Source organism: Ursus maritimus, unplaced genomic scaffold (assembly GCF_017311325.1).
Source record: "Ursus maritimus isolate PB19 unplaced genomic scaffold, ASM1731132v1 scaffold_4, whole genome shotgun sequence".
NCBI lineage: Eukaryota > Metazoa > Chordata > Mammalia > Carnivora > Ursidae > Ursus > Ursus maritimus.
This window is the reverse complement of record NW_024426552.1, coordinates 62690545-62715873: the sequence shown is the minus strand read 5'-3', so window position 1 is coordinate 62715873 and position 25329 is coordinate 62690545. Positions and strand designations below refer to the sequence as shown.

Genomic DNA, 25329 nt, shown 5'->3' with positions numbered 1-25329 from the left:
TCCCCCTGCTTGTGTTCCCTCTCTCTCCGGCTGTCTCTGTCAAATAAATAAATAAAATCTTTAAAAAAAAAATCTTTAAAATCCAGGATTCCATTTCAGTGCTCATGTGTACCATTTTAAAAATAACTGCGTTTGATTCTTTAGTCATTGACTAATAATTTTTCATTATTACTAAGAAAATAAAATTTTAAAAACAACTAAATTTGTTTTTCTATGAATTTCTAAACTTTTTTGAAAACTGAGAATTCATATAACATAAGGTGAGCCATTTTAAAGTAAGCAATTCAGTTTACTTAGTATATTCACAATGTTTTACCACTACTGCCTCAATCAAGTTCCAAAACATTTTCATTGCTCCTAAAGAAAACTCCATACCCATTAAGCAATCAGTCTCCATTAACTCCTCCTCCAACCCCTGGAAACCACCAGTGTGTTTCCTGCTTCTGGACTTAACCTATTCTGGATATTTTATATAAATGAAATAATATCATGTGACCTTTTGTGTATGGCTTCTTTCACTTAGCATAACGTTTTCAAGGTTCATCCATGTTGTAGCGCTGTATTAGTATTTTATTCCTTTTTATGGCTGAATAATATTCCACTGTATTATGTCTTAATCAGTACAGGCTCCTGTAACAAAATACCAGAGGCTCTGTGGCTTAAACAGTAAACATTTTTATCTCAGAGTTCTGGAGACTGGGAAGTTCAAGATCAAGGTGCTGGTAGACTCAGTGTCTGATGAGGGCCTACTTCCTGGTTTGCAAATGGCTACTTTCTTACCGTATCCTCATATGGTAGAAAGAGATTACCTCTCTTGTTTTCTCTTACAGGGCCACTAATCCCAATCAAGGGGGTTCTACCCTCATGACCTAGTTACCTCTTAAGGGCCCCATTTCCAAATACTATTACATTGGGGAGTAGGACTTAAGCGTATGAATTCTAGGGGGGTACATTCAGTCCACAGTGTATGGATACACCACATTTTTGTTTATCCATCATCTTTTGATGGATATTTGGTTTGTTTCTACCTTTTGACTATTGTGAATGGTGCTGCTAGGACCATTTGTGTACAAGTATTTATTTGAATACTTATTTTTAATTCTTTTGGGTATTGCTGAGTCATATGGTAATTCTATGTTTAACTTTTTGAGGAACTGCCAGACTATTTTCCACAGTGGTTTGCATGTTTTACATTCTCACCAGCAATGTACAAGAGTTCCAGTTTCTCCATATCCTTGCCAATACTTATTTTCCTCCTCTTCTTCTCCTTCTCCTTCTCCTTTTTTTTTTTTTTTTTCAATAGCCATCCTAGTGAGTGTGAAGTGGTGTTTCATTGGGCATTGTGGTCCTGAGTTTATTGCAATATAATGAATCATGACCTGGTAAATGTTATTTACCTATTCTCTAGTAAATTACACTCAGACAAATGGACATGAAAATAAATTGGCTTAGATTTTAGAATATGGTCTTGAAAATATTGGAAAGACTTGTGAACAGGCAGTTTTCATATTGTAAACTAATAGAATCAATAACTTTAATGTCCTTGAAAGTCCCTAAAGATTTTATTAACTTCAGCTTTGACACGTGCCTTTTAAAGTAAAGGCTCAATTTGAAGAAGAATAAATAATGTGGTTCAAACTTTATACATGTCTGATATTTACATATTTTTAAAAGGTGTGAAGATTGTTTTATTTTGAGATTTCAAATTGTTATATTTGCCCAGAATATCAAACATAACTATGGTTTTCTGTATGTCTGGATGTACATATGTATCTTTGGAGGACTTAAAGAATATGTATATATTTGGATTTGGTGTGTGTAGATGTAGTATGCAATCTCTACAGCTCCAAGTATTTCTGTGACTCTGCAAGCAATGAAAAGGATGTACATGAATGAACTCTGTAAATATGTCCTTGAAATTATTTTCCATAAAACTAAATGTATTAAATTGAAAGTTCCATCATTTTGAGAGATAGCCCTTGTTTTTTAAGCATTAAAATGCCTTATCTTAGCAGCTATTCTGAAACTGGGTTATGATCACCTGTAGTACTTTCTTCCTTTCCTTCTACATCAGTAGTACACTTGAAAAGTGTTTCTGTGTAAGGGCACAGCTGTCCAGGAAAGAAGTATTATTTGATGTTGTTATATTTGATCCTCTATATTCTGATTTTGGATCAATGCTTCCAAATGATGATCTTGTTTACCAAGGCAAAGATGTAACTGTTGTGCAGATACAACTTCAAAGCACATATTACTTAATTGCAATTAATAAATGATCAGAATAAAACTGGGTAATACAAGAGTTTGAAAAAAGGAGAATCAATCACCCAATTGGTTGTATAGCTAGAGAGAGTCCAGAGATAAGAAACACTAAGGGTGGGAGGGTGTTAGTCAAGTTCTGCTATAAAACACTCCTCCATCCTCACAAATTTTTGTGAAGTCTGTACTAATCCCCCCCAAATGGAATAAAGATAATTCCTTGACTGCATGTAGTAGGTACTTAATGAATGTTTGAGTGACACATGCCACTTTTAAATAAACCCAGTGTTGGTTCATGCAACCAATATTTATTAGACATTTCTAATGTTCTTTATAGTTGCTGTTAGTGTTGGGGTTTTTTTGAGAGAGAGAGAGAAAGAGAGACAGAGATAACGAGAGAGCACAAGCCAGGAGGAGAGGCAGAAGCAGGCTCTGCACTGAGCAGGGAGCCCGATGCGGGGCTCAACCCCAGGACCCCGGGATCATGACCTGAGCCTAACCGACTGAGACACCCAGGCGCCCCTAGTGTTGTTTTAATTAGTAAAGTAAACCTACATTTTGAATAGAACTATGAAGATTAAACACTTGAATAAAACACAGGGTTGTATTAAGGTAAAGCTTAACAACAAAGCTAATTGCACTTTGATGTTTATTTCTGTGCCATGAGTAATTAGCTATAAATGATAATTAGTATTACACTCATATAATTAAAACAAGTATTTCTGTGATGAGCTAGAGGAGGAAGAGAGATGAGCAGATATGAGACAGAAAACTTGGAGATCCTTTTGACCTCCTGGATCCACAAGTCAGATTATCAGATGTCTCATTTTTCTGGCACTGGTGCTTCAGTGTTCTGGGACCCCCTGACTGATACTGTCTGCATCTAGACATTGGAAACCTGGACAGACCTTTGGCACGCCCTCTTTTCCTTCGGTGTTTGGATCTCAAAGGTGGGACATAACTGAATCAGACCTTAGGAAGCAGGTGGAATCAGGAAATTCCAACAGGGATCATTATTTTCTATATTCACCAATTCCTTGCCTATTCCAAGGCTGGAATATATTGGGAAATAGGTTGCTTTGTATGTTTAAACGTGAGTCTCCCATTAATCCCACCACACATTCCCAATACCAATTTTCTACCTAATTTATAAGAAATTCTGCCAAGTGAAGTTATTTTAGCAAACATTATCCCCTGAGGGCAAAGGACAAGTTGGGAGTTGAGCAAAGATGAATAGAGATTATCAAAACATTAAAATGATTTAGTTTGAAGATTACTGTTTTATTACTTAGTTGGGTTATCTGAGGGATTGGTAGATTTGTGGGGATATATAGAGGAGTGGTGGCTTATTGGCTGGACCAGAAGAAGGGGGAACTGCTTAAATGAGAGTTAAAATAGGATGTTTGAGGCTGCCAGAGAGCACCATGCAAACTCAGGCAAATTGGATGTCTTGGGGTAAAACGGCAAGAGTATCTGCACATGAGGAAAGCAGATGAAATAGCAAAGAGGTTCCAGAAAGCAAGTGAAAAAAAGGACAATAATAGAGAAAACAAAAAAATAGGGGAAAAGGGGTGCCTGGGTGGCGCAGTCAGTTAAGCGTCTGACTCTTGGTTTCAGCTCAGGTCATGATCTCAGAGTCCTGGGATCCAGCCCCGAGTCGGGCTCCACACTTAGCATGGAGTCTGCTTGAGATTATCTCTCTCTCTCTCTCTCTCTCTCTTAAATAAGTAAATAAAATCTTAAAAAAAAAATAGGAAAGGGATCAGAGAGATTTTATTTTATATGTTACAGAATAGGACGTAATGAAAATGGAATTGAGATTAAGTTGGGGATAAGCAATAAAAGCAAGTGTTCTAGAATCCCAGTTCATCAATGGGTTATACTTCCTTCATTTGAAAGCAGATTACTTATTTATAAAATTTGTTATATGGAATTAAAATTTTTTTTTAATCATTGTAAATCATTATCATTATTTAGGGGGTTCCATGATCTTTGTAGCAATGAATTTTAAACCAATTTTCCTGTTACAGAATAGTGATACACATAAATATGGTCAGCTACCTGCTTATCTGCCTTTCTATGTCCTGGGCAGTTTCTTTTAGCCTCCCTTATCCTTAGCTACATCTAAAATGGCCACAGTAGGGGCGCCTGAGAGGCGCAGTGGGCTAATCATCCAACTCTTGATTTCGGCTCAACGTGATCTCAGGGTCATGAGATAGAGCTCCGCATCAGGCTCTGCACTCAGTGTAGAGTCTGCTCCAGATTCTCTTTTCCTCTCCCTCTGCTCCTTCCACTCATGCTCATGCTCATGCTCATTCTCTCTCTCTCTAAAATAAATAAATAAATCCTTAAAAATTAATTAATTAAATAGCCACAGTATTTCAACAACTTGAGGTAATGATGATTCTTCCGATATTATTCTCAAATTACTATAAATCCCTGAGTTGGGATTTTTTGGTTTAGACTTATTATAATTATTACATATTATTATAATTTACAATAGCAAGGATAAATTTACATAAGATAGAAACTCTTGTTTTACATGTGGGATATGAACCAGATCACAAAGTGAAACTCATAGACTGTTCTAATTTGCAATGCCTCTGTACGTTTTGTTTTTTTTTAAACTGAACTGTAAACTTTTTATGTGGCTATCCCTGTTTCCTATTGTGTGTTCTTTTGAGTGAAAATGACTATAAAAGGCCTTTATAGAACAATGGACTTGAGGAAATTTGGTTTTAAATTAAGTGGATTATTCTGGTAAATAAATAAGAAGTGGAGTTGTTCATACTTATCAAGGGAGTTGATGTCAGAATTATTCTTTAATATTTCATAAAAAACCTAGAAGAGTAAATTTTCTAGGTAAGCAAGTTGTACTCTTCTAGGTGTTAAAATGCTAAACCAATGGAAATACACTACAGGGAGAACTTGAGAAAATTCTTGAGTGACTGAAAGGAGGCAGATAAGTCTCTTAGTTCAGGTAGCTAAAGAACCAATGACAAAAATGTTGACTGTATTCAAGATATTAGGATCTAAATTATTAATTATTTATGAGAATTAATTGTCATTTTTCCCTGAGGTGATTTTGTCCACTGTTTGACCATACTACAGGGAAGAATGTGGAATGGTATAGGAACAAACAATCAAAAATTAATATCTTAAAGTTCTGTGTGTGGTTTGGACAGATATACTTCCAGGAAGACCAGAACACTAGTAGTATATGATTTATAACCAAGGCAATAAAGATATGCAGTATTGCATATGAAAGGAGGTAAGTCAGACAGACCTAAAGTCTAGTTCTCAGTCTTTAAACTAGTTGTAGACCTTGGCCAAGGTACTATCTCTGAGTTTCCTCACTTAAAAAAAAAAAAAAAAATTGGAGTAAAGAATATTCAAGGACACTTTCAGCTCCCAAATGCTGATTATTATAAAAATGAATTTACTTCAGAAAGATGAAGGAAGGAAGGAAGAGAGGGAGGGAAGGAGGCGGGAGGGAGCTAAAAACCACGATAGGGTGAGAATGTAAAATCATGGTATAAGTGGATACAGAAAACACAGACTCACTTTCTCAGGATGCAGAATATTAGCAGTATTATTTTTAGATGCCACAAAAGGTTATTAGCCAGCTAGATAAAATAATTCATATGCTACATTTATTATACTTCATCAAGAATGGAGTTGGTTAGGTTTGTAGGTTATTAAGACCTATTCTTTTTAATCACCAGAACTTTTAAAATACTAGCATTTTGCTAGATAACTTTCAAAGTCTATCACTTCTATAAATGTAGTATACTAAACGCATTCAGACATTTTTGGGTGACTGGTATAAATTGTGATACTCCCTCTTGGGCAGTTCCAAGGCAAAGTAGTCATGGATTTGTGTAGATATTATGTAGTCCTCACATTAAACATCGTTAATATCACCAAGAAACAGTAGTGAGCCTTGTAATTATTTGTTTACTATTTGTCTGATCTTCTAATTAATTTAGTTATTTGTTTAATTTTAGGATTTAGTTAGAAACTTAGGGATTTTCTGGGCACTTTGAAATTGTTAGGAGAGGAGAGGAGCCATTGTGATAGGGTTGTTTATCTTTTAAAAAAATCCAAATAAGCAACATTAGAATTTAGTAATGTGTGAAATCAAGTTGCACATCCCAGCATTTGAATTATTACTCAAAAAAAGTACACAAATAAAATGGACATGCCATTCTGAAAATCATCTAAACCTTTCTGTAGAGAAATACCACTTTGTATAGACAACCACCGGCAATTTTCATACATAGATAGGAAGCCTGATACACACAGGAAGACTTCAGACTAACTGTAGAAGAAAAAGTAAGTCTGCCTCTTTTAGTGACTCCTTTCTGGAGATCTGCAGGTTCGGTTTCACAGCTAATGAAGAATGTAACTTTCTACCTGATGACTGGCATTTTATTATATCACTGTAAGAGAAGGTCTGGTAAACAAAGGGATTGATTTCTTCCCTCTGGTTAACACATTGATCGCTTCTCCCAAATGTATTATCTTTATTATCAGCTTTCCCAATATCCACAGTTTGAACAAACATATATACCCTACATACCCACTGACCCACTGCTCCCCGCCCCCCCCACAAAAAAAAACCCAGGAAGGTTTCTTATCTACCTCTTATCCTTAAAATTGGGACTCATATATTTGGAAGAATAGAAACTTTAAGGAGTACTCAAGGTTTTGTCAACTAGATTTATGTTTTATTTTAATATTTTAAAAGATTGTTTTATCAGGCAGTCCAGTATGGTTAAATTTATTCAGTTTATCTTTTCATGGGAATGTTTCCTCTTTCATTTGCAATTCTAAACAACAGTGCAGCAAAATTCAATTAAATGAATTTGGTCTGCCTTTTGGCTGATAGATATCTATCTTGGTTTTATTGATAACTTTTTAAATTCATTTGGCTTTTCTTTAAACTGTCCATTAAAATGTTTGGTTATGGAGCACATAATGATTGATACACTATCAAAAGATTCTTGATATTCCCTGATAAACTATTGTGTGGTTTTTTTTTTTAAGAGACTTTTTTTTTTTTTAAAGATTTTATTTATTTATTTGACAGAGAGAGAGACAGCCAGTGAAAGAGGGAACACAAGCAGGGGGAGTGGGAAAGGAAGAAGCAGGCTCCCAGCCAAGGAGCCTGATGTGGGGCTCGATCCCAGAACACCGGGAGCCGAAGGCAGACGCTTAGCGACTGAGCCACCCAGCCGCCCCTACTGTGTGGTTTTTGATGTCATCTGTTTCATGTCATCTGCAGTTGGTTAAAGAAACCTTCACCATTGTTAACTTTTCTAAAACCTTGTGAACCTGTTGCCATGTTATTTTGAGCCACGTCTCTGAGATAGCATGGTCTGTCTTGTTCTTCCTACCTCTTCTCCAAAGCTAGCCCCACTTCAGTATTATGGACCTCATTGTTCCTTAATTATCTCCCTACTCTCAAGCCTAGCACACATATTTATTCAATAAGTATTAGCTTGCTTTTTATTTTCAGTCTCTTCTACACTCCTTATTCTTTGTCTTCAAGAATACATGCATTCTCCCTGATCCTGAAAGGCTCTTTTGCTCTGCTGTTCCTGTCCTCTAAGATACCATCCTTTTTTACATTCTTTGCCCACCCTGTAGTTTGTATCCACACTCACTGACTCAGTTTCTTTACTGAGTACTCACTGTCATGGATAGACAGGGAGACTGGGAGTAATTGTCATGAGCAAAAAATCATTTCAACCATTTTGTGCCAGCCCCATAGGAATGCCCGTGATCTGTCCCCACAAAAGGGGCAGACTTTAGTGTAGAGAACAGGACTATAGCAAGAGTTTAAGGAGCCTTCCTCTTCCACATAGGCGAAAGTTATGACAACAACCTTTCTGAAGTAGAGGAAAGGTAATAGATGGAAAGCAGTGGACCTCAAGAAATTCCTATAATTAGGGAAGAGAAGGACAGTGAGTTTATAGAGGTTGGGGGCGGGGGTTAGCATTCCTTAACTTTTAGAATGTTAAATTCAAACAAATTTGCAAAAGCCCTCCCCTCCACCCAAAGGCTACTCATTGACTCTAGGTTAAGAATCTAGTCCTTTTAGTTATTTTGTGGACTTTACTCTCCTCTTTGTCTTTGAAAATGGCAAAACCTCCAGGATCTCATAGGTTCTCCTTTTCTTGCCTCTTATTTTCTTCACTTTTCTCCTTCTTTCCTCTCACTAGTTACCTCTCTCTCCCTATCCAAGACCAAAATGGCTGTCTCCTCTCTAAGGAAAAAGAAGCTGCTTTTTTTTCAAGCCCTGCCCGTGTGTGTGTGTGTGTGTGTGTGTGTGTGTGTGTCACATAAAACCACCATGCCCCCACAACTGGGCATACAGATACATAGAAAGATAAGTGATCTGATAAAAGAGAGTAAATGAATGGGAGAAAGTGGGTAGCATGGACCACAAGTGAAGGGACGATATTCAGTTTATTTTAAAGATTATCTTAAAAGTGGCTGTGTCAAAATGTCTTATCTTAAAATCTCTGATCATCTTTTCCTTTTTTAGATTTCCTTTTAGATGTTGGGCACTTACTTGGTCATAGAGATTTTTTAATTTAAAAAGTGCTCCTATCCTGAATAGGTTAAATGCCTTTCTTGCTAGCTTATTTGTGCAGTTGTCCTTCCATTTTCAATTTCTGTTGATCAGACAAAGACAGTTATCTTTTTCTGTCCTGGGACCTAACTCACTGTTTCATGCTCAGTATTGATAGATAGATGGGAGCATGGATGGATGGATGGATGGATGTTTAAAAAAGGCTTTCTATTTTAGCAGATTTTAATTGTTACTGGGTTGGTAAATCTTCCTTTTAGGTTAATGAAGAGTAACTGCCACATTCATTAATTTTTATTCTAGAACCATGGAGTCATCAGCCATGGTAATTGGGATTCTCTTGCTTTCCTAGGTATAAGATTATGGGTTGAAATTGGACTAATTTGAATAAAACAACCTAGGATCTTCCTATTCCTCAGTGAGAACCAATACAGCTACTAAAGCTGATTTTGAGAAAACATTATCTCTTCAAACCTGATAAGTAGGGCCGTGATTTTCCAACTGTCTTCCACCTGTTAATTTGAGGAGCTTCCCTACATCTTCTCACTTAAGGGGAAAAAATAATGAATAGTCTTCTCTCAGTTTTAGGCTTTTGGTCCCATTCATTTTTCACAAATCTTGGCATGAGCTTGTTGGTTTTTGGTTTTTTGGTGTTTTTTTTTTTTTTTTAAACCAGAATCTGGTATCATTTAGCACAAAATTTAGGTGCCAGTTCAAATAAGTCAACGGGGCTTTGCAACAAAAAACATTTTTATTTTTTTAAATTTGTTTTTAAAGATTTTATTTATTTGAGAGAGAGAGGGAGGAGCAGACCCCACGCTGAGTGTGGAGCCCAGCGCAGGGCTCAGTCACACAACCCTGAGATCATGACCTGAGCTGAAATCAAGAGTCGGACACCCAACCGACTGAGCTACCCAGGCACCCCCAGAAGACATTTAAACTACAGTATTAAAACACTCTTTCACTTGCTAGGGGCTGGTGGGAGAGATGAATGGGGAGTGACTGCTGAAAGGTTTCCCTTTGAGTAATGACAGTGCTTTGAAACTAGACAGAGGTGATGGATGGTTGTACAACATTGTGAATGTATGAAATGCCACTGAACTGGGCACTTTAAAATGGTTAATTTGATGTTATGCAAATTTACTTTAAGATTGTACTATTTCTTATTTTTTTTATTCCATGCTATGTCTGTGAATTGTCAAAATGTATGTTTTAGCACAGGGAATAAAGTCTTCCTGTAGCTAGTATGGTTGTATAATTATCCCTTCGAATTACAGCACTTATTTGAGTGAAAATGAAGTTACTGGGTAAATGCTCGAATAACAAGAATTAACCAGGGTTATCCTGAGAAGACCAGGAGAACGGTCACATTACCTAAAGCTAACACCAGATTCTTACATGTAAAAGCTTACCACACTCCTTGCTATCTGTCTACATCATTAGATCCAATATCATCTTAAATTATTTCTTAAGGCTTATATATAGAACTTGATTCTCTGAAGAAAGCCACTCTGTATAGTATTGACAGAAACTTCTGCGTGCAGGTAAAAAGCCTATTTCAAACTAACAAAGTAACAATCTTACTGAGTTAAAAAGCAAAATAGAATGGAATAAGAGCATTCTTATTTTTAATAAAGCAATGAAACTTTAACTGTTGGGTAGGTTGGTCCATGCATGCGGTGGTGCATACATACATATACACACACAGACATTAGCCCTGTTCTCTTTTCTATAACACCATCACTCTCAATTCCTGTAGTCAAACATTGTCAGAGTAGTGTGGGAAAACCTAGTATATTTAAGTTAATGAAAGATGGAAATATATCTTAGTAATATGCTTATTCTCAAACTTTTGGCCAGTACGTTCCCCAAACTACCTTTAGTTCTCAGACATATTCTAAGTTTAGCAGGTAATGCCTTAGTTATATGTAAACATTTCTGTGGACTTTCTGTGTAAGTTGATTACTAGCTCATTGATTTAGTTTTAGGTGTAGGTTTATTGTGTCTTTTTTTCTTTTAAGCCAGTGTTTAAATGCACTTTTATGTTTATTGTTACCAATAAAAGTAGTTTCACCTACAAAGTTAAGAATGACCTCTAATGTGTGTCTTACCTTTTCTTTAGAACTGTCAAGTAATCCACCTCTAGCTACCATCCTTATTCCTCCTCATGCTCGGATTCAAGCAGCTGCTTCAACCCCTACAAATGCCACAGCAGCCTCAGGTGAGAACATAAGTCTCTTCTCTAAAAACATTTTATTTTTTTAGAAAGATGCGACTACATCTATTTTATTTCATGCGTTGCATATGAACATTTAATACCCTCCAAGCTTCAAAAACATAGTACAGCCAAATGAATAAATGTGAATAAAATGTTTCTTTGTTTCCAAAAAGCACAAATGGACTCCATAAATACTTTATATATAAATTGTAAATATCTTATTATAATGTTAAGTTCTGTCATCTTAGTTATCTTTAAAGTCATAATTTCTTGATAAATACACATCAGATGAGATGCCCATAGCAGAAAGCAATCTGTACAAATGCAAAATTATTGAAGATAATTTACTTTTGTTTCATCATTCTGAGTATAAATTATATTTGTATATTGGGGAGGCAAACTTTCAAGAAGTATAAAATATAGATTGGTGTAATTTAATCATTTGAAAGGACTAAAACTGTAACGCAGATACATTTAAGATTTATACCAGAATGTGACTAGATGTTGTCTATCTTAAAAAAAAAAAAAAAAAATGCCTTTATAGTCTCCCAGGTTAGAGCTCTGGTATACTGCTGGTCTCTTAGCCAGCTAATGGGGCCTGATTTAGTGAGAATTACAGATATTCTGAAAATAATCCAACCTTTGAATGAATTTAAAAGTTCTTCAAAGAATGGCTGGATGCCGTTTAAAATCAAGTTAGAAATATATAACAGCATAATTGGGCTCAGAATTTGGTACCCTTTTTTATCCCCCTCTAAAAAGCAGATGTCAGGAGCTGGCTCCGTTTTCATTAAATCATCTATTACATCGAAGTGAGTTGGATCAGACTCATTTTTGCCTAAGGGTATTGATGCTGCAGAAGATAAAATCTTTCACTATTAGTTCTTGGAATTCCTCGGTAAGGTCATAATCCATCTTCTGTTGCCTGATGCACAGTTGTTTGTTCCCGTGCAGAGATTTTTTAGAGCGTTGCTAATAAAGATGAGAAACATTTCTAGTCTATGTCCTGCCTTTGTTCCAGAAAAAGTCTGGAAAGAAAGGTTTCTTTTCTAGTTCTAGTTCCATCAGCACATGCTACTTTGAGAAAGTCATTTGAACTTTATTAGTTTTAGTAATGTCTTACTAGTTTTCTCGATCTGTAAAATGAGTGGCATCGCTCTCCTAGAATAATGTAAAAATCAAATATGTGCTGAATTGTGCTTTAAATTTTTTAAATAATAAGATTTTTAAAACTATGGCCAATTCATTTAGAAGGAAGATAGAATTGCTTATGTGAGCTATTAATAAACCTAAATAAATCCCTAACCCAAGTTAGATTTTAGATTACGTTTATTGTTCAAACCATGAAATAGTCCCTAGCCCTGAACTAATGCAGTTACTTATTGAGCTTAGTTTCCAGGACTTTTATTAAAATTGCTTTAGGGGCGCCTGGGTGGCATAGCAGTTAAGCGTCTGCCTTCGGCTCAGGGCGTGATCCTGGCGTTGCGTGATCCTGGCGTTACGGGATCGAGCCCCACATCAGGCTCTTCCGCTATGAGCCTGCTTCTCCCTCTACCACTCACCCTGCTTGTGTTCCCTCTCTCGCTGGCTGTCTCTCTCTGTCGAATAAGTAAATAAAATCTTTAATAAATAAATAAATGAATAAATAAATAAATAAATAAAATTGCTTTAGACTATGAATAAAAATGAAGTTAGAGATATAATAGCACCAGTTATGATTGGTAAGTTTTGGGTAATTTTAAATGATTTCCTTAGTATGAGATACTAAACAAGTTAAAGTAAGGTTTTTGGGCAAATTGCCTAGTATGACCTGATTTTTATGTTGCTTCAATACAAGTTACAGCAGATCCCCAAAAATATTTCATTGCTATGTATATATTCTTAAAGCCATTTAAATCAGATTTCAACATGAATATTCAAAATGACATTGGACTCTAATCCTAAGAGTTTACTTCACAGTTGAAATACATTAGAGTTTGAGAAATTTAGTAGAGGAATAGCAGGCTGAGGCTAAGGTCAGAAATTAAAACTAGTTGAGAAAAATGCCTGCCTTGGGCATCTTGGTAAATAGTTACCAAAGAGGGTATCAGTTACTGCTTTGAGCTTCCTAGTGGCTAAAGTAAATAAAGGAATATTAACTGTTAAAATTTCCCATTGTTCATTAGATAAGCATTCTGATGGCTTAGGAGAAGCAGAATGTTTCTGGGCCTGCTGTTTGAGAAGTACTTCTCCCTTAGGGCCTCAGATTTGGTACCGTAAGAGATAGTTTAAATGAAGTTCCCTTTACCAGTCCAGCAATAAATGTAATAATGAGCCTCATGTGGATACTTTTTTAAGTGCTCCTCTGTGTGAGCCAATGGCAAAACACCACAGTATAGTCAGGGGAAAAGTTTTCTTTAGGGCCAAAGTAGTGAGAACCAAGTATGTTACCAAACATATCTCAGGAAATGCTGATCTAGATGTAGGAATTGACTGTGCGACATTAATGGCTGTCTGTATTTAAATATGTACATATGTATGCATATATATATGTTTTAAATAAGAATCTGGCAGTGTGGGTTATATTCTTTAATAAGACCTTAAAATATACATGTTCTTGTTGTCCCTCTTAGCTTCAGTTTCCTTATCCATAAAACAGGAATAGTAAATACCCACTGCATAGACTTGTGAAAAGTAAGATGTAAAGTGTACAAAGTACTTAGCTCTTGTGTTACGTTCAGAGTTCAGATAGTGACTGCAGGTGAATTGATTAAGACCTGTTAGAAGGCATTACTATATACAATAAGAACTATAAGAGTTCATACTTTTTAGCTCACTAATCCCACTTTAGAGATCTTAACTTCAGGATACTTCTGATAACAAAAAGCCACCATGTACAGAGATGGAAATAGGAATAATTATATATTAACGAAAAGAAGAGCCAATCTGATCTGAATGGTCAAGAGGAAGAAGTTGTTTTGATACATTATGGAATCTCCATCTTTATATAATCATAAAAAAATCGATTATGTAGTTTATAGACATTTGTAGAAATATATACCTGATCTTATGTACCATGTTGGGAACTGCCAAAATGAATATTTGCATGTGGGTAGGGACAAGATAAAAACGGTTGTGTTAAATTAGTGGGTGTGGATGTTGATTTTTTTTTTTTTCTCATAACCTTTCATATTCTTTCTAAATTGTTTTTAAAAAGTACCTCAGTATCAGGAGGCATTATGGTTGATCATGGCTCTGATGAGAAATTCTTGAAAATTACATATACTATTCTCAGTCCATAAAGTATAATTTTACATATGTATAATATATAATTTTAGTATATAACCTTAGTATATATAATATGTAATATTAACACATATACATTTAATATATATAAAAATTCTGATTTTCTCCACACCCCCAACAGATCCTCTCATGTACTCCATTTGAGAAACCATTCATCTAAGCAATTTAAAGTAGTAAATCTTGAGAAACTGTGGTTTTACTGATCAAATATGAACCACTTTAGAGATTATGTGGTCCAGTGCCATGTGAGTTAAGTGTGAGATGTGGTAGGGAATTTCAAGTAGAGCAGTTTTCTCTGTTTTATCTGTTTTGTATATCAGTCTTCTGGGTAAGGTTTCTTTTAGTGCAATGGTTCCACTATTAAATTTAAAAAACACTGATTGCAGCTCATGTTTCTTACTCTCTGCTGAGAAGTAGCCATCTATCCCATGCTTATGTATATTCAGTATCTGGAAGCTCATTACTGCAAAAATAAACACATTCCATCTTTGTATCATTCTGTTAGAAAGTTTCTCTTTTTTTCACCCTGAAATTTGTCCCCCTATAACTTTCTTCCATTCAGTGATCCTATGCTGGGGTTACACACTCAAGTCCTTCCAATTTTAATGATAGCTAACTGCCTTCCATATTAATGAGGGTTTCAAATTCTAATCCTGAATATGTTCTAAGTGTCAGGGTGGGTTTTCTATACAGTTATATATCATCTGCACATTTCATAAACATAACAATTTTTTGCCTCTATTTAAGCAACTAATAAAACATCAACAGTACAAGGCAGGGCCTACTTAGAGATGTTTTTGCCTTTTCCCAAGTTACTGATAAAATAAGTTAAATGGTACTAGGCAGGGCTTACTAGAGATTATTCTTCTGGTGATTTCTGAGTGATTGTTTACCCCTCTTGTTCACTGAGCTACAGAAAAACCTTACAATATTTCATTTGTATAATAATGTTTTGAAAAACTTTGTAAAATGCTTTGTTGTTGTCAAGAAAACTTTCAAGAAAGTTTTTCCATCCAAAAGGTAACTCTGTCAAAAATGGAAATTAAAAAATTTTTTAAGACTTAGGGAAATTTCTGATGTCTGCTATTTGTCCACTGTGAGTTTCTGTAATCCATTTTAGAATTTGTTTCTTGGAGTTTGGATCCTGGGTTTAAAGACATTTAAAATGTGTAGATTGCCCTCACCTTCCTTGGGCTGCATTTTGTTTATTAGGATTTTTGTTATATCCTTTCCAGGTTGAAAACCCTTCTAACAGAAAAGGGAATCATGATAGGAGTTGGACAAGGTCTGTCTTCTCTTTTTACCTGGTCAGGGGGTTTAACTTTTTTTGACCTTGCTTTGACAACCTTATGCTGTTATTTAAACCAAATCTGGCCTGTTCTTATAGGTTCCCATTGTTTTCTATTCTTCCTTAAATGTGTGCCCCTCTTCTTAAAGTTATCTGTATTTAAAATGATAAGCTCATCAAAGAAAACCCTTTTGTTGGTTTCTTTGGTTCTTCTCCCTTTACTTTGCATTGAGATTATTTACAATTGCTTGGTCAGAGTTTTGTTTTTTTCTAATTTTCTATTTCTTGTCAGTTTTGAGCTCCTTTTGAAGACTATAGCCACAAAATCATACGTATTGTTCCCTGAACTTTTTGAAATGCGTTATACTGAAGTCATGGCTCAGATTTAGCCAGGGCCTGTGGTTCCCTTTACTTACTGTACTACAGTTACTTTACCCCAGAATTCCTGTCACCTACATCACCAGCCAGTCCTTTCTAGTTGGGTAGAATTAAACCCAGAATAATTTCTCCCATTGTTTATTTGTTTCCACTAGTTTTGAGAGTTGAAATGTTAGACAAATTAAGTCCATGGATCAAATACTTTCTAAAATCACAGTTACCATCCTTTCATCCCCTCCCCAAGTACTATTATCCTTTGACTCTTTACCACTCTACAGTGTTCTCTAGGAAGGCTGTATCCGTATCTTGTCTGGTTTTAGAATCTTCATGGTATTGCCCTCAAGTGTTCCTTTTCCTAACCCTTTCCTTTCTGTTGTCTCTTTATCTTAACCCAAATAGATATGGAATTTCTAAAAATACATAGCTTTTAAAAATGGGGATGTTTTTCCATTAAAAACATATAGTTATTTTGGAAAATTAAAGTCTCCCATATTCTCAATTCTAAAAATAATGAAAGGTAACATCATTTTATATTTTAGTCTGTATATGAATGGGCAGAGAGACACGCCTTTTGTTTGTTTGTTTGTTTTAATGGGCCCTGCTGTTCAGGGGATGGGGTATATAACTATGCATCCTAAGCCTGTACTATAATTTATTTAACTTAATTTCTTATTCTTAGACATTTGTATTGTATCTCAGTCTTCAGAAGTGTAATTGCCTTCCAGAAAGCTTGTCCCAGTTTATACTGCCACTGGCAGTGCACATATTTTTCCATTTCTCCATTACCTTAACATTAGCCAGCCCAGAGTGGGGGTGGAGAAGGTGCTGCATGCATGTGTGCACATATATTTTTAGGTGTTACCAACTTGGTAGCCAAAGAATGTGGGTGTCTTTTTTAGGTACAGTGCTATACCCATTTCCTCTTTTTGGCTCTGTGTTTGAAATACAGACTTCCATCCACATATGCCAATTTGATAGACTGACACCAATGAGGATGTATCTATCCTGAGTTAAGGTTTCAAGTTTGCTTGGCAAGTTATGTGTGTAGATACCTAAAGTTAAGCCAGCTCAGTCATTATTTTCCTCAGAGCAGCGTTAAGTATCATTTCGAGGAAATGTTTCTTTTTATTCAAAACATGTTTTCTCCTATTGAGTCAAAATTTTTGCCTGAATTTCTCCCCCTCCAAAAGTAATGTAAAATCATCTTGATTAAGTCGATAAGTGTTCTAACAAACATTCTTCTAGATGTTCTTCAAATGTTCCATAGTTCCTTGCTTAAAGTCACCTGCTTACAATCATATGGCTTTTCTTATTCTTTTTTCCTAAATTAGATCTTTTAACTTAAAAGGTGAAAATGTTTCCTGTGTCATCATAGCCTTTAGTTACCTACCCTGAGCAACCAACCCTCAGAATTAAAATATGCTCTACCCCGGAGCCCAAAGCACCTAAGATCTCTCCGCTGCTGGCAGATAAGAGATAAAGTCTTATTGACAAGCCCTCCAACTTTGTTAGTTTTTTGGTGGCTTACTGGCATCTGAGTTTTATTTCTATTTTTGAAATGACTGAAGCTACTTTGGTGTCTTGTGTCACACCTTTTCCTCAGAAAAACAAGAGAAGAGAGTAATGATGCTTTGCTAAGGAGGGGCCACCCTTCCTCTCCCTCATTATTATACACCCCAAATTGTCAAAGTCATAGTAGATACTATAAAGAGAAGAATGAAAATTGAGTCCTTCTCTTTATAGGTGATAATTTTACTTCATTAATGTAGATTATGATTTCAATTAAAATGTAAATTTAGGATGTACAATTGTTTCTCTGTGAAAATGGTCGTTTGTTCCTGTGTCAGTTAATAACACTAATACCAGAAACATAGTTTTTTAATAAAGACATTTCTACTTGGAACAACTTGAATAGGAACTTCCTGAGTATAAATAACATATCCCAGGCTGCCAAAATTTTATTTTTTAGAGGAGTTGACCTGTCATGAGACATTTGTAACTATTACAGAATGAGATAGTAGAAATAGAAACATAAAATGAGCTCAGAGAGCTTAAAGGAAATAAGGAAATAAAAGTATACTTAAAGTTAACCAAATATAAAGTCCTTGTAAAATACAAAAAGGATTCGATATCTGAAATATGCTCTTTTACTAATCTGCCAGTAATAAAAGTATTAAAAATTTAAGGATTTTGTAGCTTTTGAGAACTTGAAACATGTTTAGGATAAATAGGGAACGGAGTTTTTATTTTTGTTTAATTTCAGTTAAATTTAACTAACCATATGTAGTTAGCAGCCACCCTATTAAGACAGTACAGATAGAACATTTCCATCATTGCTGCTGGGCCAAACAGTGAACACTCCTATCACTCAGAAGGCTTTATCTTTTAGATAGATCCATAGTTGCAGAATACTGATTCATGGTGGCAGAACGTTTGGAACCCCAGCCTCCTATTTTTACCCACTGTGCTTTCCTCCCAGCCTGTTTTTCTTACTTGCTACTCTCTTTTTATTTAAACACTTTGGCAACAGATTATAAATGTAGGACCTTCCATTCACTCTCCTTCCCTCCCCATTGGCACATTTGATTAAACACATTTTGAGGCAGAATGGACAGGACTTGCTGATGCATTAGATGTAGGAGGGTAGAGAAAGGAAAGAATCAGGTGACAACTTTTGGTTTATGACCTGAGCAAGTAGGTGGGGCATTTTCCTCAGTACTGAGACAGCTGCTCAGCAAATCCATGACTCACTTATCTAGCAACTCTTACAGATATCTGAGAATCTAGGAGGTGGAGAAGAAACTATGGGTCCAATCCTAGAAAAATGTATGTATATCATATATGGAATTTTACACATCAAAATTTTCTCTAGGACAAAAATTGCAGCCTCATGGATTCTGTTGGGAACCTGATACCTTAGGGGGCTTCACCCTTGGCTTCACTATGGGGTTGCCCTACTTGTCATTTTTATCTCTGAATTCACACAGAATAAAATTGGTTTCAGTAACTATATGTACAAATTCCCTTTGCCATATCCAGCACAAAAGCTGTAGAACCATAGACTCTTCTTAGAATTAGGGAAAAAACAAGTGATCATCTGATGCAATTTTCCTTATCTTTTGTTTATTTTATTAGGAGCATACCTACATATCTTGTAGAGGGAGTTGTTCAGGGATGGTCTCATGGGCTTGTGGGCATAAATTCTACCTGGCATTTAATTTATTTGGACTATATGTATGTGTTACTTAAATGTTGCTACAGATCAAAATACCCCAAAATTTAACAGCTTAAAACAAGAATAAACATTTATTATCTCACATAATTTATGTGGGTCAGGAATTCAGAAGCAGCCTAGCTGGATGGTTCTAGGGCACGGTCTTTTATGAGGTTGTAGTCAAATGTCAGCTAAGGCTACAGACCTGGGAAGGCTTACCTGTGGCTGGAAGATCTACTTCCAGAATGACTCATTTATGTGCTTAGTGAATCAGTCCTGGCTGCAAGAGGCCTCAGTCCCTTACCATTTTTGTACCTCTCCCTAGGGCCACTTAGGTGTCTCACATGGTGGCAGCTGGTTTTCCCTGGACCAACTGATCCAAGAAAGAGGACAAGGTAGAAGCCACAGTATCTTTTATGTCCTAACCTGAAAGTCATACCCCATTGTCTCTGCAAATATCCTATTGGTTTCATAGGTCAGCCCTATTACTAGGGGAAGGAACTACATTAGGGCATGGACACCCAAGAGACATGACTCATTGGGGCCATCTTGGAAAGGGGCTAGCTACCACAGTGTATAAGAATGATCTTATACCTTTGTCCCTCAAAGCTGATTATTCTGTCTGTTCCTCCTCAAGTCCATCTTTGGGTGGTTGGTTGCTTGGTTCTGAAGTAGCATCAGAAGGATGGTAATGGGCATTGGTTTCTAGGAAGCTTGGAAGTCAGTGAAATATCACCTCTGTAGTGGTTTCCAAAACACTTATTATCTCTGCATACCCCATACAGACTGTTTGAGAAGTAGGAAATAAAATAACTGTACTTTTAATTCTTCTTATCATAAATTCACAGATCTGTTTTATGTAGTAACCCTTTTGGACAATAAAAATCGGCTTCTAGAAATCATAGTGGATTATGTAGGCGTTAGGTCTGAATGAAAGTCCCCTTAATTTCTTTTCTTCCTTTGCTAGGAAATCTTCTCTGCTGTCACTTGTAGTACCCATAAAGGCCATCATTCTCTTCCTCTAATACTTCTGTGGTCAGTTCTCCCATTTGTTAGCTCTACAACCATGGTCACATTGCTTGATTTCTTTGTGCCTCTATTTTCCCATTTGCAAGATGGGGGCAATAATTGTACTTATCGTTTGGGGTTGCTCTATGGGTATGCAGTGTACATAGTATGATGTCTGGCGCATTGGTAAGCATTCAGATGTTAACAGTTGCTGCCACTGACATTATGGTGGTGATGATGGTTATTGCAGTCACACTAAACTATACAATTTATGTATTTTTAGATGTCTCTTTTGCCTTTCCACTTATTGAACAATTACTATAACCCAGGTACTGTGCTAAGCCCTTCCTAGGCCTTATTTCATAGGCAGGTGGTACCGTCTCCATTTTACAGATGAGGAAATTGAGGCATAGAGAGGTTAAATAACTTGTTCCATGTCACATAGCTATTAAGGAGTACAGCTGGGTCTCATACTCAGTGTTTGTGGAGTTGGATCAGATTGAAGAAAGAAACATCATTGTGAATTTCAGGATAGCATCTCAAGACTAAAAATGAGATTATACAGTCTTTGGTTATTCATTGTTGAATTGGATGCTTTATAATCAAAAGATGTTAGCTGTCCTTTAAACCACAATGCCAAGTAGCATCACTTTTACCAGTATGAATGTAAAGGGAAGGGAATGCAGGATCTAGGAGCAAAATGAATTGTGCTGCTTTTAAGGAGTTACGGTTTAAATATTTGAGAATAGAAATTACAGTAAACATCCAAATCCAGTGACAGTTTTTAATTAATGAACATTTTTATTATAAAAAGCCCATATTAATTCAACTATGTAAGATAAGTTTACAGAATTGGCAGTAGGAGCAAAGTAAGTATGTACCAAGAAGAACTTACGAAATGTAGTTTTATTCAGTCAGTAACCCGGGTGTTCTGTGGGAGCTACTCTTGAATTTGTAGAACTTTACATTTTCTCTGTTGTGTGTTTCTCCTCCCTCTACTTTGCCTCTGAAAAACAGATCTCTCTGTTGTTTTTCTCACAAAGGACATAGATAATTTGATTTTAAATGTAATTTGTTGCAGTAGGCAAAAGTTTTTTTGTTTTTGTTTGATGAATGAATGCAGTGCTGTGACTTTAGCTTTCAAGGATATTTGTAATCAAAATATTTAGCAGTTAAAATTTTACTTAACCGGGGATATGGAGATAATTCAGAGAAAAAAATATGAAGTCATTAAATTACAAACCTGAGGAAAATAAGTGTCTTTTCAGATTTTATTTCAGAAGTTGAATTTGGTTCTTCAAATTCATGCACACAGTAGGATTTTGCTGAAGAGTAAATTAACATAATGAACTGGATGGCTATATAAATGAACCTTAGTGGGTATCCTCCAGTGTAGCTGATGCCTGCCATGCCTGTCATGGTCAAGCAGGTAAATTCCTCAGGATTGGTAAATCTCTTAAGTCTGGAAGACCAGAACATGAAAGTTTTACCTGTCCTCTTCATATACGAAGAATGAGAGAGAAGTGCTGCTGGATGATGATCGCGCATAGGTTCTGAGTGCCGTCCAACGCGGCACTCCTAGCTGTAGCAGGAATTTTTTTTTTTTTTTAAGATTTTATTTATTTATTCGACAGAGATAGAGACAGCCAGCGAGAGAGGGAACATTTGGGAGGGTTGTTATCATTCTGAAGTAGCTCTGCGGCCTTTCAGGCTTTTTCTAGACTTGTTTTTGAAGCACCCTGTGCCTGGATTATGAAAATGATTGTTTTTCTTGAGAAAGGCTTACAGGAACATGTGACCTGGACAGAAATTGATGTTCTCATTGATGACAGAATTTGGATGATCATTGAAGAATAAAATTCCCGCTAAGAAGGGCATATCTAAGAAAGACCAGGAGTCATGAATGAAGTATTAGACATAGTTATGTAGTGATTATTGGAAAAGGCATACACCTGCCCTTGGAGAAAGGTTCTGTGTCATATACCTTGCCACCTGTCCCATGGGCCATACCGAGGAGTTAATATGACTCCATGCATGGACCCTGATGCTGTAATGTTTGCACTTATTTTTGTGAAAACAGGATTAGAAGCAGCTATAAGTGTTTTTGAAGGAAATTAAATGAATTAAACATAACCAGTCAAATCGAGAGATATAAACATTTCTTCCCCAAGAGCTGAGTTAAGTGTATATAAGGGCAGATTATTTTGAGGGCAGGGAAATCAGGAATTTAGAAAAGAAGTTTTTATAGAGTGGCCATTGGAATGATAAAACGAATAGCTAATTCTTAAGTAAAGAGTTCCTGTGTATCTTTGGGGTCTTTTTGTTTCTTGCTCTAATTAAAAAATTCAAACAAAAAAGATCCAAGGACAAATGTTGCATTCAGTCATGACAGTTGTTTACTCATCAGAGGATATAGGAGAACTTCAGTCTCTAGGGAGACAAAACTTCTGAACTTGTTTTTTTAGTGTCACCAGCTTTGATGGTCAAGAGCAGTATGACTTCTAGGAAGATGGCTCTTCGAAGTTACCCATCCCAGTCAAGCCACATCTTTTCTTGCTCAGGGCTCAGTGTGAGGTGTTTGGGGGAAAATACACCCAGCAGTGTGAATTAGCAGTCACATGCATGATGACACAGGGACGCGGCTGGACTAGCCAACTGAAACAGCGGCCTGTTGCCTACCTGAGATGCAGTGCTGATCCAGGTGCAGCCGAATGCCCACTTAAATATGACTAGATGCTGTGGAATAGTAATGGACCTTTAAAGGGGGGGTAGGGAGTTGAAGTTAATTATAAAGTTATACATACTTCCAAAAGGTTAGGCAAAGTAAGCTCAGTGCCAAGATACTTAACTACAAGATGCTTTGTTGAATAAGTGAATCAGTCCTGCACTGGCTGTTTCTTTTTTTGCTCATTGTCTTCCATTTCTACGGATAATGAAGAAGAACTGTACTTAGAAAGTAAGCAGCTGAGGTTGATTTACGCATAGTGCTTCTGCCTCTCAGTGCTGACCCATGTAACGTTCAGTGCCTCCACGCATTTCACCCACTTAAGCAGATGGCATACATACTGTAACCTGGTTCAGAATGATTAGCAAGTTTTCCCAGCTGTGCACTGTTCACTTATTTTCAAGTGATCCAGGCTCGCAGCTGGGTATTCGTGCCCATACTGCTAATCCTAGCTGTAGCAGGAATTTTTTTTTTTTTAAGATTTTATTTATTTATTCGACAGAGATAGAGACAGCCAGCGAGAGAGGGAACACAAGCAGGGGGAGTGGGAAAGGAAGAAGCAGGCTCATAGCAGAGGAGCCTGATGTGGGGCTTGATCCCATAACACCGGGATCACGCCCTGAGCCGAAGGCAGACGCTTAACCGCTGTGCCACCCAGGCGCCCCTGTAGCAGGAATTTTGACAGAGTGGTCTCTGGCCCCAACTTATTCAAAGACACTTATCTTCCCTGCACCAGGTCCAGGCCAAGGCATGGACTCAGCTTTAAGCAGAAAGAAATTCAGATTTCATAGTATTGGCCATATTTAAAACAACCTTTTCAGATACAGCTTGGAAGACCACACAGCTCACAGTCTGCAGTTGAGGCAGTGTACTTTTCTCTTTGGGGGGATAAAGCATTGCTCATGCTCTCTCTTGGGACTTTTGATTTGCAGATGCTAATGCCGGAGACCGTGGACAGACCAACAATGCCGCTTCTGCATCAGCTTCCAACTCCACCTGAACAGTCCCGAGCAGCGAGCTGCACAGGAAAAACCACCAGTTACTTGAGTGTCACTCAGCAACACTGGTCACGTTTGGAAAGAAAATTAAAAAGAAAAAAACCTGCTCATTTTAGTGTTCAATTTTTTTATTATTATTGTTGTTCTTATTTAACCTTGTAAAATATCTATAAATACAAACCAATTTCATTGTATTCTCACTTTGAGGGAGATCCAGGGGTGGGAGGGGTTGTGGGGAGGGGAAAGCGGAGCACTAGAACACACAATCTCTTTCCCACGACAATCTTTTTTTATCAAAAGTCTGCTGTTGTATACTTTGAAAACAGGACTCCTGCCTCATGCCCCTTCCACAAAAGAAGACTTTGTTCTGTGCTGAAGTTTTTTTGAACTTTGTTTTCTTTTAAAGTCAAGTGTAAGACTTTGGTATAGTGCACAGCTTGAAATTGGTTGGGAGCTTAGCAGGTGTAACTCAATGGGGACTTCAGTGTCACTTGTAAAATTAATCCATATCCTCGGGTATTTGAAGACTTGCCTTTGGCATGTTGGTGGCAGGTGTGGCAGACAAAAAAGGAAATGTGTATCATTTGTATGTAACCCAGGGAGGTCAATAAAGTTTGAAGATTCTTAATTGACTCGATAAGGTTTTGTTTTGCTCTTAATCAGTGCTAGTGGTGAAGAAACTTAAATTGGAGGCTATCAAAGGAAGAGCATGCGTGCTCTGAGGGTGGATCTTTGTGTGCCTGACCAAAGCTTCCCTGCAAATCTTAGTACAGTTTTAAACTAGTGACCAGAAGACTGAAAAGGATGTTGAGCCAGTCACTCTGGCTGCGGAGGTCAAAGCTGATGAACCTGGAGGAAGGGGACAGGCCAAGAGGAGATCTCACCACTGTGAATGAATTTGTCCACATTTGTTTCTAAAGTTGCTTCCCTTGGAAAGATACACTTGAGAGGACATTATAGTTAAATAATGTGAACTGTAACAGTCTACTGGTTTATTTTTCATATTTTTAATTACAAATTGAGCTTGTAGAAATTGCCACATTCTGCACATAGTTCTAATTTTAAATCCAAATCTAGAATCTGTATTTAATTTTAGCTTTTTTTTTTAACCTCATGCTTTTAAAATTTTATTTATTGATGTATGTCAGATAGACCATTGTGATTTTAGGTGGTAGAAATATTAAGAACTACACATCAGAATGGTATAAACAGTCACGTGTACCTGCTGACTTTATAGGAAAGCTGATTATATAAATGTGTGTATGTATATATGTTATATATACATAGATTCAATACTGCCTTTTATTTTTGTTTTGTCCACAGTATCAAAATCAACTGGTTGAAGCATGAGAAGAATG

The 25329-nt window shown here is 36.6% G+C and overlaps 1 protein-coding gene across 4 annotated transcripts in view; it reads left to right on the top strand.

The window, feature by feature from the left end:
- The window catches only part of GSK3B (glycogen synthase kinase 3 beta), a 197797-nt gene extending 173194 nt beyond the window's left edge, over positions 1-24603 (top strand). For 2 of the 4 annotated variants that reach the window (XM_040621305.1, XM_040621306.1), the window contains 3 exons: positions 10980-11078; positions 19566-19635; positions 23906-24603. In XM_040621305.1, coding sequence (XP_040477239.1) covers positions 10980-11078; positions 19566-19635; positions 23906-23912 — 176 coding nt within the window. In that variant the 3' untranslated portion in view covers positions 23913-24603. The remainder of the gene's footprint in view (positions 1-10979; positions 11079-19565; positions 19636-23905) is intronic. The other 2 variants (XM_008708193.2, XM_008708194.2) reach the window with 1 other exon arrangement.
- Positions 24604-25329: the final 726 nt, after the last annotated feature.